We start from the raw sequence: 17,684 nt of genomic DNA, 5'->3' as shown, positions 1-17,684 counted from the left end.
ACTATCGGGTCAAATATCGGTAGACTGTTTAATCTGCAGTCTGCGGGTACTCATTTTTAAATTGACATGGGAAATATCAAGGAAAAAATTTTATCTAGATTACTTAGAAGATTTTTTCATAGATGTCTGTCTGCATTGAAATTGCGTTTAATTTGAATATAATATAGACTGCTAGATAGTTATCAAAAAATGAATCGATTGGGTATTTTTAGTCTACGTCCACAAAGCTTATTTGCAAACAAAACGGTACATTATTGGCATGGGTCTTTGGGCTTTCGATTTATTTTTGACTAAATACAAATTATCTAAATCTATTATAAAAATCAAAGCCGAAGATCGAAAGTCACCACCCTCAAATGTTTAGTCGTTTTTCTTTAGGCCCAGTATTTCACTACGGCATTATCAATTATTTACGAATCTCCTTTTTAAGCAAACTCCATGATTGAGTTCCCAAAGTTTAAATTGGATTATTTATAACCTTGTCTTCAAAATCAGTAAAATCTCTGCCATTGGTAATGCTTCTCTTCAAAGACAATGTGGTCTGGTCTCTAAGCACCAGTATCTAAAGAATGTTCAAAGCAAAAAAGACTCTATAACTGAACCCTCCAAGTCCAAAATGGCTTACCTGTTCTTCAACATCAGCCACATCTCTGCCGTTAGTAATGCTACTCTTCAGAGACAATGTGGTCTGAACAATAAGTGCCAGGATAGGTATGAAGGGTAGAAGCAGTAGTCTCCAAAGTTGGCAGCGTCGACTCCTGCACCATTTCTGCAGCTTTGGGGCACAGCTGGACTGGTCTTCTACTTTGATATTTTCGGGAGCTGCAACAAAAGATAAGTCTGTTTGATAGTTGATAGAATCTTTAGCCAGGGCTGCGGGATTGTTCGAAAGAGTTACCGCGGCCCTGGTACATAAAAGGCCTACGACGGAACACGACGGTTTTAAGTCAGTAAGAGTCTGACACTCCCTCACCGCTGCTAACCCACAGCGGGAAAAGTTGATGATTTTTGCGATCGTTAAAAAAAGGGTTGATAGAGAATCTTCTTTGACTTAGAGACACTGTAAACTTTTTAGTCGGTAGTATCGAGATATAAGGAAGTGAAACACAACAACGATCAGGGTTTCCTCGGCTATCAGAAAAAATTGCTGACGGCCAACTTCTTAGATAGTCGGTTGTGTTTTCAATATTATTGAATCAGAAAGAGTTCTAAATATTTTCATGAAGCTATGTATGCTAACGCTTCATGATAAGGGTTCTTCACTTTTTTTAATCCCTGTTCACATCCATTTCCTGGCTATTTCTGGGAACCAATTCCACTGGTTTTTATAAGGATTATTCTACCTATTGCGTATGATTTATACAAAATCAAAAAGAGCAAACAATAGTAGTGAAATTCGTATTGCAAATACCTTTTCATGGACTCGCCAATATTTTGTTGGCCATTTGTTTTTTTTGATATCACTTAAAACAATGCCTGGGAGTAACAATTAATTTTATTTGCAAACAAAAGGAAAAATAAATTCGTTATCCTGAAAAAGCGTCCACTTAATTTTAATTCGATACAATTTTGTGCAACATCCAATACAATCCATTATTTTAAGTGTACCTTCCAGTAAAAAAATATTTCCACATTTTAAAAAAATATTTCTGACATAACAATAAAACAATAATTGGGATCAGTGCGAAGTTTTTAACATAAAACCCATCATGTCATCATCTGTCTAGTCTTTTCCAACTATGTCGAGGTTGGCTTCTAGCTTCTCCTGATACAGCTAAGTATCAGTGTTTTATATTGAGCGACTGCCTAGCTGAACATAAAACACATAATGAGGAATTCCTCGACGACCTCGTTGACACAATAATGGTCACTATGCCAGACTGCCGAAAAGATGTTCCCAGATTCGAAATATGTATCTAAATATTTACAGATATAATATGATATGTAACTTTATGTAGTATGATATTAACATGTATAAGTATGATACTAACATAAGCCAACAAATAGCATACCCACTAACCGACAGTATGTGAAGGTGTCGCTATATTTATTTATTTTATATTCCACCACCTCTATATATTTTCTTCTTTCTCAGTACACCTAGCTAAAGGAATTCATACATTGAATAAAGGTGAAGGCAATGAGAAACGTGAGCAAGCGATAGCACTTCGCTGCTCGCGTGAAAACATTTAGGCTCTTCACACACGAACGACTGCCCGTAACGTGAGTAGCGAAGAACAAGATGGCGATTCGTCACTGTATTGTCATCAATGCTAGAAGAACTAGGTTTATATAAAGCTTCGCGTAGACATATTGTTTTGGTAAATTATTGTTTTTATAATATCTTGCTTTATTATGACCAGTATATTAGTCAGTGCATTTGTTTCCAACTTTTCTTTAAGTATAAGATCTTAACTTGAAAGTTTACTTACTAAAAATAATTGTATTGACATTTTTGACATCGCTATGTATATTTTTACTATGTATTTTTTGAAAATAAAGATTTTATAGAACGTGGGGCGAAAAAGGTTCATATTTAAACTTTAAATGATCCCGTGATGCCGTGTGCGGAAAGCCTTAATTCCACGCGGCTCATATGAAAACATAGAAATGCATTTCATTTGGATCGACGCTTGACTATTTCCTTTTGGTTAAGTTTTTCCAGCGTTTTAAAGACTGAGTAGTTCTTAAGTTTTTGTTTGAATTAAAAAAAAATGTCCACACCCTATTTAAAGATCTATCTAGGCGGCTAGTTGACGCTTTTCGCGACCAAAAGGCTATATGTATTAGGTACCTCGGACATAGGATTAGCACGGCGTTTTTAGTTTTATTTATTTTTACTAAGATATTTTTTTTATCATATAACAATAATGTAAATATATTTCCTTTAATTGAATAAGAATGACTTTACTACTGAATATTTATTTGTAAAAAAAATCTTTGGTAAAATACTAAGTTTATTTTCGAGGCTTTTGATACCAGAGCGGTCGACAAGTCAACAATCTACGTATATGTTGAAGATGCCCTGTGGAGAGGCGAAATACATGTCGAGCACCAAAAGCCTCCATTAACTGTCACACAGAAATAAACGCTACATATTTTTAGAAACATATTTATTTCTGCTTTACACACGATGTTGTAAATTATGAAAACGAAAAGTGACTCCCGTGGCTAAACTACTGAATGGATTAGGTTATTTATAATATATTATTTTGTGATACGATTTAATGTGATTAGGTACGACACACCTGATGTATTCTACACTAGTCGTTTTCCCTCGGTTTCAACCGCGTCCTGTGGAACCTCCGCCCTTACCTAGATAAGATATAGCCTATATTTCTCGGGAAGAGTGTAGCTTCACAACAGTGAAAGAATTTTTCATATCAGTTTAGTCGTTTCGAAGTCCATCAATAAAAAAACATTTCCTCTTTATTATATTAGCATTATTTAGTATAGATTATTATATAAGTATAGACGAGAATTCCTCGAAGAAAATTGACATATGAATCGTGAAATGTGAGCTGAAGGATCCTTTGGGTCAAAGAAGCGTTTGCGATTTCACATCTGTGTAAAATTACTAAAAAGGATTTTCTGTCAGAGAGGTAATTCTACATCTTGCTATCGTCTATACATATACAGAGCTGTATAGTTTGTTTGTTTTTTTGAACTTGCTAATTTCAGGAACTACAGGACAGGATTTGTTGTGTTTTGAACTAGCCTATTCATCAAAGAAGGCTTTTTTTGCGGTAGCCAATATCCGTGGGTTGAAACCAGTTTGGCAGAATATTACTATTTCATGATTTTGAAATGACATTTATAGGTAACTTTGATGTATTATGAAAGCGTGCCCGAGAGATGAAGAAAATGCGGGGGTGACTTTGTGACAGCAATTTTGATGCACTCCATAAAATCTGTCTATATATATTTTATGTAGCAAGTATAAGTATCTAAAGTAAATATTGGAAAGCACAGTAACCCAGATAATCGAGTATTTCTCTGATATTAATTTTTCTAATTTATAAACCCTCATTCAAATGAACGAGTAACATGATAAAAACATTTGACAGTCAATTATAATCCGGGCGTTCCAAAAGGTTTCATATAAAACCACAACGAGCGTCGTGCCAAAAATTTTAAGTGATGCATATGTAATGTTCTACATAATCATATATACTAGATATGTTGGTTTGTGGTTTCATCGTAAAACTGATACATTAATTCATTACATTAATAAAAGTTGTGGTCTGAGGTTTTTCTTCTTAAAATGTTATTCACCAGTACGCGCACACTACAATATTTTAGTCGACCGAAATCAATATGAAGATGAATAAAAGTAAACACGTAACAACGACCAGGTATTTTTCGGTGTCAGACCAACTAAAAACTTTGATTGGATTCACAATAAAAAACAACCACTGGGTCAAAGTTGTCCGACTGTTTAGTCTGCAGTGTATGCGTAAGCTTAGTATATGAAAGAAAGTCGTGTTCTTGACACTACTTCTGTTTTAAGAACGGTTGAACCGACTTGGCTGAAAATTAGCAAGAAGGTAGCTTAGAACCAGGAGGTGGACAATGGCCTCCAAATGATTCTATTCTAATGATCTAATGGACTTTAATCCCCATTCGGGAACTTTTTCCCTCAGGATGCGGGTTAAAATCGCATAATTAATAGCGTAGTCTGATGAACAGACAACAAAGTATTAGTAATAAGATCCCGTTTCTACCCTTTGATTGCAGATCCTTTGAAATATTACTAACTTGCATATAATTTTTGCTACAAAACGTAACTTGAGTGAAAATAAAAATGACCTGAACCAGACGTGACCTGAACCTTTTTTTAGATTAATTGGTTGTATCATATTATTTTGGGACGTAAGTTGAGCAATTTTTATTGCGATTTACATGCATACAAATGATTATCAGTTTAAAATGAGGGTCAGCAGAAAATATGAGCATGTTTGTTGACTATTAAAATATGTAACTATGTATAAATATAAATGTAACCATATGAAATTTATCAGTTGTGTTAGCATCCATTTCACATAAATAGCTTACCATGGGGCTTATCAATCGTGTGTGATATTCAAAAAAGGTGTATTTTGATAAAGACTGTTTGGTATGCATTTCCAATAAAAATATATTGGTCACAGGAGTGTTTTCGAAATAAAGAAACTGCAACTTGTTATGGGTAGACAAGTGCAATACTTAAAAGTTTTTAAAACCACCAGACCATTTTCAATCAAAACAATAATACTTAGTAATCATATAAATTTCCTCTATAAGAAAATATTCAATCTTCATAACCGTCAGTAAGTTTATTTGTCCCACAGATAAGCTAAGCTATTAGACTAATAACTCGAGGGGAGGTTGCAACACGCTTTGCAAATAAAACGATAGACTGTTTACTTCCTAAGTAAGGCAAGGAAACTCGATTGAAATATTCGCAAAAAAAAATGTGGAAAATAGAAATATTGATTGAAAACTTTTCTAGAATACAGTGTAAGTACATATGTTTTCGCAATATTCGTATATTTGTTTTACCAGTGAAACTGAATCAAGCCTGTAGCCTCCATCAGCAAATTGTCATACTGGAATTTTTTTTCAAATTGGACCAGCAATTCCTGAGATTTGTGCATGTAAGCAAACAAAAAAATATATAAACGATCTAACGTTTCATTATATTAAAAACCAATTCGTAGTTATATTTACTTTAGGGTTATCATTAATTTATCAATTACTAGCCGCTTTTCCGCGGTTTCACTCGCGTCCCAGGGGAACTACTGTCCTTACTAGATTATGTTACTCAAGAAAAGTGTAGCGTTCCAACAGTGAAAGTACACACGGTGTACAGTTTTTCAAATAGATTCAGTAGTTTCGGTGCCTTTAGGATAGAAAGAAACAAACAAAAGATGTTTCTACTTTATTATATTAGTTTAGTTAGATAACTGTAGTTCATGTGGATTCTTCATCTACATTGTCCCTCTTTGCAAATTTACATATCTACACACTATTATAAGCTTCAGGCTGAAAGTGTAAAAGCTAGACTCTGCGGAATATTGAATAGTAATGAGGTTACACTCACAGGCAGGTACTTTAAGTTATCCAGGAGCAAAAGGATCCATTTTATATTAAAGCACACGAAGAAGCCTTATGACATTTTAAAATTGGATGAAATATTAGCTTTAAAAGGTATTCAATGCCTTTGGCAGCATATTTCTTGATCTTTCCTCACGTCGTATGTTAGTATTAATACTTCAATTTTAATAGAATATTTTTAGTATTTTATTTCAATGTATCTTTCTACCTCTGGCATTGGGTACAGCGTAAGGGAGTGTCAGACTCTTACTGCCTAAAACCCGCCATGTTCCTTGTTAAGCCTTTTATGTACCAGGGCCGCAGTAACTCTTTTGAACAATAGCGCAGCCTCAGCAGGCTTTGGCCCTGGTGCGGCAAACCAGTCAATCAAAACCCCAGCGGGGTTTGCTGACACAATGAGTAGTGAAAAAAAAAAACCAGAGGTACATTGAATACTCAATTATAATATACGGCTTCATTGAAGTGAGAGATATTGTAGTCATTAAAACAAACAATAAAATCTCGAACAGAATGTGTCGTATACGAGACAAATGCCGTAAAAATGTTTTCCGTAAGCTCGTAAAGTTACCTTTTTCGTGTATATAGGTAGCTGTGAGAGAAATTAGGTTAGTATGTCTATTACTTATGTTTTTATTTTACTGTTACGGCCGATTTTGGCGGCATTGGCAGCTGCGCAGAACATATTATAGTGCATAAGAATTTGCGCAGACACAGGTGCACTCACTATTCCTTCACTCTCATAGCCCGATGGGACGGCAATCCGACACCACCGGAGAGAGATCAGGGAGAGATTTTAATATTAAATATATTTAGTTATGTTCAGATGATGATGATGATGATGATGATGATGATGATGATGATGATATTTAGTTATGGTTTTCGTCATAGACCGTCCACATTGTTTAGCAAACTGAAGAATTTGTTTGATAACTTATTTTATCGTGGAAGGAAGGATGTAAGCTATTTTTATCCGAGTAGTTTCCATGGGGTTCAGGGTGAACATTTAGGGTTCTCGATGACACATATACTACCTCGTCATAATATATCAAACTTTACATTATCTTGTCTGTACAAATTAAATAAAAATAGAAAAAAACAAAAGAAACTCTTTTATTACGAGCACAATAACTCATAAAATGTCAACCTCATTGTAAAAAAGACCGGCCAAGTGCGAGTCGGACTCGCGCACGAATTGTTCCGTACCATTATTTATAAAACGGACAACAAAATTACGTTTGGTTGTATGGGAGCCCCCCAATATATCTAGTTTTTAGTATTTGTTGTTATAGCGGCAACAGAAATAAATCATCTGTGAAAATTTCAGCTCTCTAATTATCACGGTTCATGAGATACAGCCTGGTGACAGACGGACGGAGGGACGGACGGACAGAGGAGCGAAAACAACAGGGTCCCGTTTTACCCTTTAGATACGGAACCCTAAATCACGTATAAATAAGTACCAGTTTCAGTATTCAGGGAAAACGGCTCGTTCAAGTAAGTAAGTAATAAAAATGTCCGTTCTGAAGTTCCCTCGTACGTAAACTTCCTTAATGAGCTAATTAACAATTTGAGACGAAAATCTAGAGCGAAAATGTACGAAGAAGACTCTTTGCGAATAAGTTAATTTATTTAAAAGCTGAAGCTACTTATTTGACTTGGTCTATTTCAGGACATAATTTATTACTATGTGTGTACATGAAAATTAACTCTTACATACATACTACTTAGAGTACCATACTGCAAAGTTTAGTCAGCCGTATAAAAAGTTTGGATTCAAGATTGCCTTCACAATTAAATGTCAATCAATACACCAACGACTTTCTATTTTTATTTAATTTGTACAGACAAGATAATGTAAAGTTTGATATATTATGACGAGGTAGTATATGTGTCATCGAGAACCCTAAATGTTCACCCTGAACCCCATGGAAACTACTCGGATAAAAATAGCTTACATCCTTCCTTCCACGATAAAATAAGTTATCAAACAAATTCTTCAGTTTGCTAAACAATGTGGACGGTCTATGACGAAAACCATAACTAAATATCATCATCATCATCATCATCATCATCATCATCATCATCATCTGAACATAACTAAATATATTTAATATTAAAATCTCTCCCTGATCTCTCTCCGGTGGTGTCGGATTGCCGTCCCATCGGGCTATGAGAGTGAAGGAATAGTGAGTGCACCTGTGTCTGCGCAAATTAATAGAATCATACTTAAGTAATAGGCTTCAATGCACAGAAATTTCAAGAATTTGCCCAAAAGACAAATCTGAAAAAGTTTATGTATCAGAAGCTAGGTATGTAAAATACGGCGTCCCGCAAGGTAGCGTACTAGGACCGCTACTTTTCCTAGTATACATCAACGATCTTCCAAAAATAACAAAAAACAAAATGATTCTTTTTGCAGACGACAGTACGGCCGTAGTAAAGTGTACAAACAAAATTATTTATGAGCATGACATAAATACTTGTCTGCATGAAATTATAAATTGGCTACATAATAATAATTTAGTAATTAACCTAAATAAGACCAAAGTTATGCACTTTCATCAGCGCAACAAACACCCAGACGTAAGCATTGCCCACCAAGGTTCCTCTATTGAAGAGGCTAATACAGCTAAGTTTTTGGGTATACTTATTGATAATAAACTCTCATGGAAACCTCACATTGAAGAACTATGTAAGAGACTTAGTAAGTCCGCATATGCACTTTTTCAACTATCCAAAAAAGTGAACAGGCAGGCTTTATTAACGGCGTACTATGGTTTGGTTGACTCTGTTTTGCGGTATGGTATTATTTTCTGGGGGCAGTCTACTGATAGGGAGCTGGTATTTAGAATGCAAAAAAGGTGTATAAGGTCGATGTGTGGTATTAAGACAACAGATAGCTGTCTTCCTATTTTAAATCATTACAAATTTTAACATTTCCATCTTTGTATATTTTAGAAACAGCTTTATTTGTTAAAAATAATCCAAACTTATTTCAGAAATTGTCAGAAACTAGAAAAAATCCAACACGATCTCAGTATGTCGATAAATTATGTCAACCGAAATGTAATACTGCACTAATGAAAAAAAGCTTTTTTGGAATTGCCCCACGCATTTATAATAAAATACCTAATGCTATAAAACAATTACCTGTATTAAAATTTAAAAAGATGTTAAAAAATATTCTGATTGAAAAATGTTACTACGCAATTGACGACTTCCTGAATGATAAATCATTGACTAATTAACGTTACCTATATTTTGACATTTAATTCCATTTGACATTATAATTTGTAATTATTTCTCTTTTTATTATTATTTCTGCAGTATGTTGTCAATTATTTATCACTCTATTAATTTTTATTATTACTTTATTTGAATGATATGTTTCTATTTTTTTTTCCTATTAATTCTGAAACTGTTTTATATAATTTGCATGCCCATGTGACGGTAGAATATGGAGAACTTTTAAAAACCTAACACCTGTACCTGTACCCATGTTTGCAAATAATAAATGACTTTGACTTTGACTTTGACTTTGATTTATTGCACGATAGTGTATTCAATTTCGCTCATGGAATAGTTACTTTGAACAGCCTTAACATATCATATAGGTTTATTTATATGATAGCTGTTACCCGCAGTTTAACTCGCATTTAGGGTTCTAATGATACAACCATAGATAGACATGGTTGAGGACGTGGTATTATAATATAGTGGTAGCAATTATTAAAATATGCAAATGCTTACCTAAAACGGTTGCCCATCTATGTATTGATCCATAGAGCTGTTTAAGAGATAGCCCACTCAACTAAAATAACTGTACTACCAAAGAAACAAGAGAAAATAGTTTAAGTCAACCATTTGGCCTTACTCCAAAGGATAAAAAGGACTACTTTAAGTTGACCCCTAAGTTTAAAAAAATCGGTGTAAATGTGAGGTCATGAAAAATTGGTTATTCTAGTGATGAATGTGCTGTCGATCGGGATTTTCTTAATATTGTACAAAAAAGGCAATGTAAACAGCCCTCTTTTTGTGCCTTTGGGGTTATTTGGTCAGAAGGGCTTATATCAATTTATGGCAAGCGTAATATTATGAAGGGATCCCATATTATATCATCTATAGATGAATATCTATTAATAGATAAATACCAATTAATCTTCTCTGCAATATTGCATACAGTGAATATCAAAGGGGTTTAAGGGGGAAAACTAACATCGTTCTGCCCCAATCGCCAACTTCACCAGCCCGGGGCCTTGGTGTGACTAGTGGTGGTATAAACACCACACAATACCAGGTGGGATATTGAATGATTTGCTTGGATATGGGCAGCAGTATCTCCGAAGCTAAAAACACGCATGCCCAGCGCGGTGAGTAGGAGCAAATCCGAGCTTAATGTAGGCTTTTGTCCACCTGTGGCCGTTCCTAGACTGTGATGAATGCCAATAAAATAAGCTATAGTAGGTACATACCTTCAAACAAATAATATACCCAAGAAATTTTCCAAATTATGTCGTTACGAGAGTAATCAAAAATTAATTGTAGGGTTAGATAATATTTGAAAGTGTCGACCTAAAATAACAGTGGATATTTTTATAGGCAAAATGAAGTGCCATAATAATTCATTTTGTCGTGTTTTCAGTAAACATTTTCAAGGAAACGGTACTTTATTTGGTTCGAAAAAATAGACAAAAAATCTAAATATATTTGGTTCTAGGAATTGGGCCAGTTAATGCTTCATTGGTCTTTTCAAGTATCCTCCGGTTGTCCTTGAGCCAAAAAAACTTACTAGCTTTCGCCCATGGTTTCACCCACGTCTGGGAACTACTCCCATCACCCAAATGGAAAGTAGCCTATGTAACCAGGGTAACACCCATCTATGTGCCCTTACCTCAAATGTAACTACCCACTTAAGTTTGGTTTAAGCATGACGGTAAGTTTATGCTACAGTGGCTTAACCAGCTACACACAGAAATATTTTGAATATTAGTATGGATTTCGAGTTTTTTGCCTGATTCCCAGGATACTTCATTCATTGCTATTTTGATTACAACTTTATCCACTAGTAAACTCCGTAAGGTCAGGCAAGTACCAATGCAACTTTTCTAAGTTTGTATGTACTTTCTAAGTATATCTTAGACACCATTGGCTGTGTTTCGGATGGCACGTTAAACTGTAGGTCCCGGCTGTCATTGAACATCCTTGGCAGTCGTTACGGGTAGTCAGAAGCCAGTAAGTCTGACACCAGTCTAACCAAGGGGTATCGGGTTGCCCGCGTTACTGGGTTGAGGAGGTCAGATAGGCAGTCGCTTCTTGTAAAGCACTGGTACTCAGCTGAATCCGGTTAGACTGGAAGCCGACCCCAACATGATTGGGAAAAAGGCTCGGAGGATGATGAGTATGGATTTCGAGTTTTTTGCCTGATTCCCAGGATACTTCATTCATTGCTATTTTGATTACAACTTTATCCACTAGTAAACTCCGTGGTTATTTTTTGTTTTTGTATTTGGGTCATCAAAAATGCCAATACACATACCATGACCCTTTTTGGTACAGTTGACAATTTCGCCAGTCAATACAAAAATGACAGCTGTCAACTGTACAAAACGTTCGTTACGTTACCCCTATAAAATAAACTGGCATGTGCGGCAGTCACTTAACAAGTAACTTAGCATCTACAATTATTACTTGAAATCATTACTTGAAAGTTTTATTTGACAAGTCAGATAGAAGTTACGAATGTGATTGAGTTGTTACAATTGGCTGAACTAATTTCGAAAAAGTACCTATGTTTTTGTTCAAGTGTAGTGCACGTAGTATATACTATGTAAGAAGATAATTTTATATAAAAACTTAGTTCAAGATAGTAGGACTTGTATCTCTTTTAGTCCATGCACTTTCGTGACTTTGAGAAACTTTAGAATTTATGTAGTTTTTTACTTTATCTTTGATACTGACTGAAGGAGAATTTTGAGATGAAATATTAAAAGCTGAACTATGATAGCTGTATTTTCGTTAGCATGTTGAAAAAATTTATGCATCGGAGAAAAAGGAATAAAACTATTTTCCAAAACGCAATTAATGTATACTAATATTATAAAGAGGAAAACTTTGTTTGTTTGGTTGTAATGGATAAACTCAAAAACTACTGGACCGATTTTAAATATTTTTTCACCATTAGAAAACCATATTATCTGCGAGTAACATAGGCTATATTTTAGCAGTAGCTCCCACGGACGCGGGTGAGACCGCGGGAAAATGGCTAGTACCAATATAAAGAGGTTATATTTTTTAGTTTGTTTACACCCTAAAGGCTTCTTCCCAACACTACACTTCTCCCGAGTGACATAGGCTATATGAGGCGAAACTGCACGAAAGCTGCTAGAACTAATTTGCAAGCGCTGTAATATTTTTGATAAAACTTTGCTGTAATACATGCTTATATTATGTACACCATAATAATACACAGGCTTTATAGATAAAACTAGTGCGACATACTTGCGAAGTCTTTCTGTCTGTGTGAAGTTATCCCACGAATTTTAATATGAATGTCACACACATCATGTTTATTACATCTTTTATCCTTTTGAGTAATGTAATTTCATGTCTGAGTGGAGAAATGAGAAACTTTGACTTATAAAGTACTCTGAGATTATTATCGATAGAGAGCCGTTTCAAGTATGGTCTAAATTGCTATTAGATACTGTATTATTTATTAGTACGAGAAAAAATTTTTTTTCAAGTATTTTCAGTTGATATACTCATATTTACTACGTTTCATCCCGACTTCGCTTGTCTTGTGGTAGCTACTACATATACTGCATGTACCCAACGTAGCCTATACCTTCTCAATTATATTCTTCAATAAATGGGCCAATGAGCTTCAATGAAAATAAGAACCATCCGGACTAGTGCTTCCCGAGAATATACGATTTACTAATCAAACGAACAAACTAACTTTATGATATTGATATTAATAAGTAGGTAGCTATTGGAAAGATAACTGCCTTATCAAACTAATTTTGTCTGCTTGATTCGTCTCATTTGCGAAATAACCAGCATTCAAATAGGGCATTTTCTCAAGACTTATTAGTTATCTACCAATATTAAGGAATAATGTAGGTAATACAAAAGTCCAGAATAAATTCTTGTAGCTTTTCGGCTAATACGAGATTTTGGATTTTCAAAAGCGAACGTCATAAGTAAAATTATCTCAATACCGCACTTATCTTACTAAAACTATTTTGATGTACCTAATTAAATTAAAAATATAGGTAACACTGGTAATTCGTTGGAAAAAGAAACCAATACTTGTTACAGTATCATTTCACGTTCATTTAACCTCTCTCAGAATGCAAATAAAAATCGCGGGGAAAAAGCTATTGCCATAAAAAAAACTTGACCTTATTTACTGCACTTCCGATCATTGCACAGGTACCCAATAATCTGCATTACGGTGCAACGAACCTTACATAAGCCGAAAACCTCGAATGCAGCTATCCGCAACAAGTCCCCAACATGCACTCTATAGAAACGCATACAAAATATGAATACAAAATACAGCTTCAATAACTTATCTTCAAAGTCCTCACGCAAAAGAAAAACGTGCGAACGCCAATTTACTTTTGTAATCAAAAATAACACTTACCCATATTCATTTAAAGTTGGGAATAGTAAATCACAGTTGTGTTAAATACGCGATTATTTGAATGTGTAAGGGTAAGTTCACGCGACAACCACCCCCCACAAGGGTGAGATTTCAACTGAGGCGAACGCCTAGCGTCAGGCTCGACCAAACTGTTGCTTGCTACAATAATATAACCTGGAATATTAATGCCCCTGAAACTTGTGAAACTCGAAATTGCTTATTCTAATGTGATGGTATTTTTTGGTTATTTTTCTTTTGTGTACTTGTTTGTGTAGTTATATTGGGATGTTCTAGAAGACCCGTAAAAATATATTTTGTTATAAGCATTTCTGTTTGCCCTCAAAAATGGTAGATATACATAAAAAAATGTGTTTAGATATGAGACAAAAATCTTTTAATATAGCTCACTTATTTGTAAAGCCAGGCTTTTTATTCGGGTGAGTTGTTCTCACAGGACACAACATTTGAAACCATTACTAGAAGCTCGTGGTAGAATAAATATGAAATACACAATTCTAGGCTAACACTAATACAAGCCTAAAATAATATAAGACCGTACAATGTAAAGTATCAAAAATACGAAACATGCGGTCGACCCAAAAACGTTAACCATCCAACCCCTTTAAATAATGTAGTGGAAAACGTAATATTTCTTAACAAATATTGTAACTACAATAGCAGGGCTCGAGAGGTCAACGACCTATATTTTGTATGAACAACGCTCGTCGCGAAGGATCTAATTTGTAAACAAGAGCTTGCGAAAGGCTTATATAAGCATTCTGTTTGTTTCAGGAACTGGATATTTTCATAAGTGTTTTCATAAGCTAGAGAATTAGTAGCTGTCGGACCTTCGTAATTTGATGAAGGCGGACTTTTTGCATGGGCAAATCTACATTCTATATTTACCCTATCCTACATTGGGTACTGTAGGTAGAGGTTCTGACCTCAACGTTTAAAATTCAATGCTGGCTAAAATCCACCGAATTAGTTAAAGATATTTAGCCAATCTTCTGCCAGCTGCCCTAAGAATATAAGCATAAAGTTGAAGTTCTTGAAGAGTTTTCTTTAAGTACGACAGATTCCTGGATTCCTAAGATAAGGGCAGCTGGATGAGATTCCTGGATTCATAATCTTCAATCTATCGATACACAGTTTTATGGAAAAACGTCAAATGACCCCTCTGTGGGTGCAGCGTGAGGGAGTGCTAGACTAAAAGCCATCATGTTCCATCTTAAGCCCTTTATGTACCAGGGTCGCGGTAACTCTTTCGAACAATCTCGCAGCCCCAGCAGGCTTTGGCACCGGTCGGCCCCTTGTATTTTACTGTGGGCTATGTCACCACCATAAAGCATCCAGTAGTTCCTGGTTACCACAGAACCCACTACAGGCAGTCAGATACTATTATCTTACATCAAATATTAATTAATACTTATAATCAAACCGTGTATGTGTGTTGTAACCACAGTATTTGAATATTTATGTCCCATTAAAGTGTATGTAAATTTCTGTCCTAAGGGACACATGGGTTATTAATAAATTAATACCAATGAAAAGGCAAATACATACGATATTAATTAATGATAAACCAGGGACTTCATAAACTATATTATCTTTTCTAAAGGTGTATGTAATATGTAATCATCATCTGGCTAGTTTTTTCTCAACTATGTTGAGATTAACTTCCAATCTAATTAGATGCAGCTGAGTACTGGCGTTTTACATGGAGCGACTGACTATCTGACCTCTTCAAAGTAAGACTAATTGTCAGATTTTCTAGCTACTGACTATCCGTACCGACTGCGATTTGTTAAACTATTACAATCTCTACATCTGCGCGGCTTTGAATTAGTGTACACTGATTTACCTATACAATACAACTACAATAAAATATTGGTCCAGACTGTAATACAAAGCACTTTTCTGCATTTTTGAAAAATAAGCTCTGCTAAATAAACTAGCACTTATTCAGTTAAAGTAATGCGTTTCTGCATGGGCACAGCAAGTCCCAGGTGTAATAAATGTAACTTTGTTCTGTACTAACCTTTTATTTCCTACTAACTTCTGTTTCAACGCAATTGTATGGAATTCCTAGGAAAACGTGGCTTTATTCGAGTTTAGCGGAAATTGTTGAGTAATTCAGTTTTTCAGCTTTAGATTTTCTGGATTTTAGGGTTCCGTACCCAAATGGTAAAACGGGACCCTATTGCTTTCGCTCCTCTGTCCGTCCGTCCGTCCGTCCGTCCGTCCGTCCGTCCATCCGTCCGTCTGTCACCAGGCTGTATCTCATGAAACGTGATAGTTAGAGAGTTGACATTTACACAGATGATTTATTTCTGTGGCCACCATAACGACAAATACTGAAAACTAGAATAAGATAAATATTTTGGGGGCTCCCATACAAACACCGTGATTTTTTGCTCATTTTATAAATAATGGTACGGAACCCTTCGTGCGCCAGTCTGACTCGCACTTGGCCGGTTTTTCTAGGAAAAAATGGAGCTTGCATAGTCCATTTATGTGACTGTCTGTTCGTATAATATAGATGTTCATTCATCTATAGATCAAGCCGTCAATTGTTGCTTAGCCTAATGATCGATTGACTCGTTCAGCTGTTACTTAGCTACAGGCTCCTTTTTACTATCACTATTTATGGAACTATGGATGGATGGGACCACGGGTAATAAAGTAACCCCAATTACTTGACCCACTGAAAATGTTTTAAAGATAACTTTCTAATACTCTCTATGTATTATAGTCAACCCTGATTATAGCCGTCCCTGAGACACTAAGAAAATATACAAACAAACAAGTTAATCTACGTTTTCCTATATAATAAATACTAACGAGCCAAGTCTAAAAAAACACCTTTTATATAAAACTACGTTTGATGTCATTTAATCACAAAGACAGAATCGTTCTCTGTTGCAAATCCTATCCAGCTATATCCTATCCTAATCCAGAATGCATTGCAGGTGTGCATTGCACAAAAACCAATGGTATCCTTTTCGAGAAGTCAAAAGAGTTGACCTGCCAACGTCAGCTTCTGCGCTAAGCAAGTGTTCTTAATAGTACCATCAGAATTACATTCATCGTTGAATGAGGTGAATAAATTTTCAGAAACCACAATAACAGTAGGAGCCAAAGCGTATTATCGCTTCATAGAGCTCTGATTGGCCCCAGGTGACCAAGTCAGGTCTGATTTGTTCGTTCATCAGATCTTTGAAAGTGTTTCGGTGGATACTACTGTCGTCCTGTTTACGTGTGACACAAAATATGGTATATAAACGTCCTCCGCAAGAGCGAAATTTTCCCGGTGTGCGGCAGTGACGCACAGTATACAACACTTATGTTTCTTTTGATTTGCTGGCTCCACCAAGAAATGACAAATTGCGAGCGTACATTTTGAAAATCTTGGCAAAACTGCAGGTTTCAAGTACGAACACATGAAGTGGACTCTCACAGATACGTACATTTTGCCTATTCGTGAACTAATGCAAACATTTCGGTGGAGTCTCGGCTTAGGCCACCACATTAGGCGTGCGCGATCCTCGGGCGTGTGAGTAGCGCGGACGCCGCGCGTGCGTCGCGAGCGCGCTGCGTGAGCGTCGCGTTTTGCTGCCCTGCGGCATTTGCAGCGCGCTCGCGACGCGCACGCGCTCTCCTTGACGTTTAACTGCTAAGGCGTTTAGCGGGCGGCGGGGATAGCGGGCGAAGGGGTGAGAACGCAACTCATGCCTTCACACATGCCGCAGGGCAACAAAACGCGACGTTCACGCAGCGCGCTCGCGACGCCCGCGCTACTCACACGCCCGAGGATCACGCACGCCTAATGTCGCACGCCTAATTTTCTGTCACACAGCCACACACACAGACCCACACACACACACACACACACGTGCGTTTTTTGTCTGCACAGAAAATCCCCAAGTCATACAAGTGT

General features: G+C 36.0%; 1 protein-coding gene across 1 annotated transcript in view; it reads right to left on the bottom strand.

The window, feature by feature from the left end:
* LOC135117201 (uncharacterized) overlaps nt 1-13,884 on the bottom strand; it is a 30,702-nt gene extending 16,818 nt beyond the window's left edge. The window contains exons 1-2 of the mRNA XM_064035796.1: nt 13,745-13,884; nt 626-822 (exon numbers count right to left, since the gene is read on the bottom strand). Coding sequence (XP_063891866.1) covers nt 626-822; nt 13,745-13,754 — 207 coding nt within the window. The 5' untranslated portion in view covers nt 13,755-13,884. The remainder of the gene's footprint in view (nt 1-625; nt 823-13,744) is intronic.
* Nucleotides 13,885-17,684: the final 3,800 nt, after the last annotated feature.

Source organism: Helicoverpa armigera, chromosome 8 (genome assembly GCF_030705265.1).
Source record: "Helicoverpa armigera isolate CAAS_96S chromosome 8, ASM3070526v1, whole genome shotgun sequence".
Classification (NCBI taxonomy): Eukaryota; Metazoa; Arthropoda; class Insecta; order Lepidoptera; family Noctuidae; genus Helicoverpa; species Helicoverpa armigera.
Note: the sequence above shows the minus strand (reverse complement) of the source record. Positions and strands in the feature narration are given on the sequence as shown.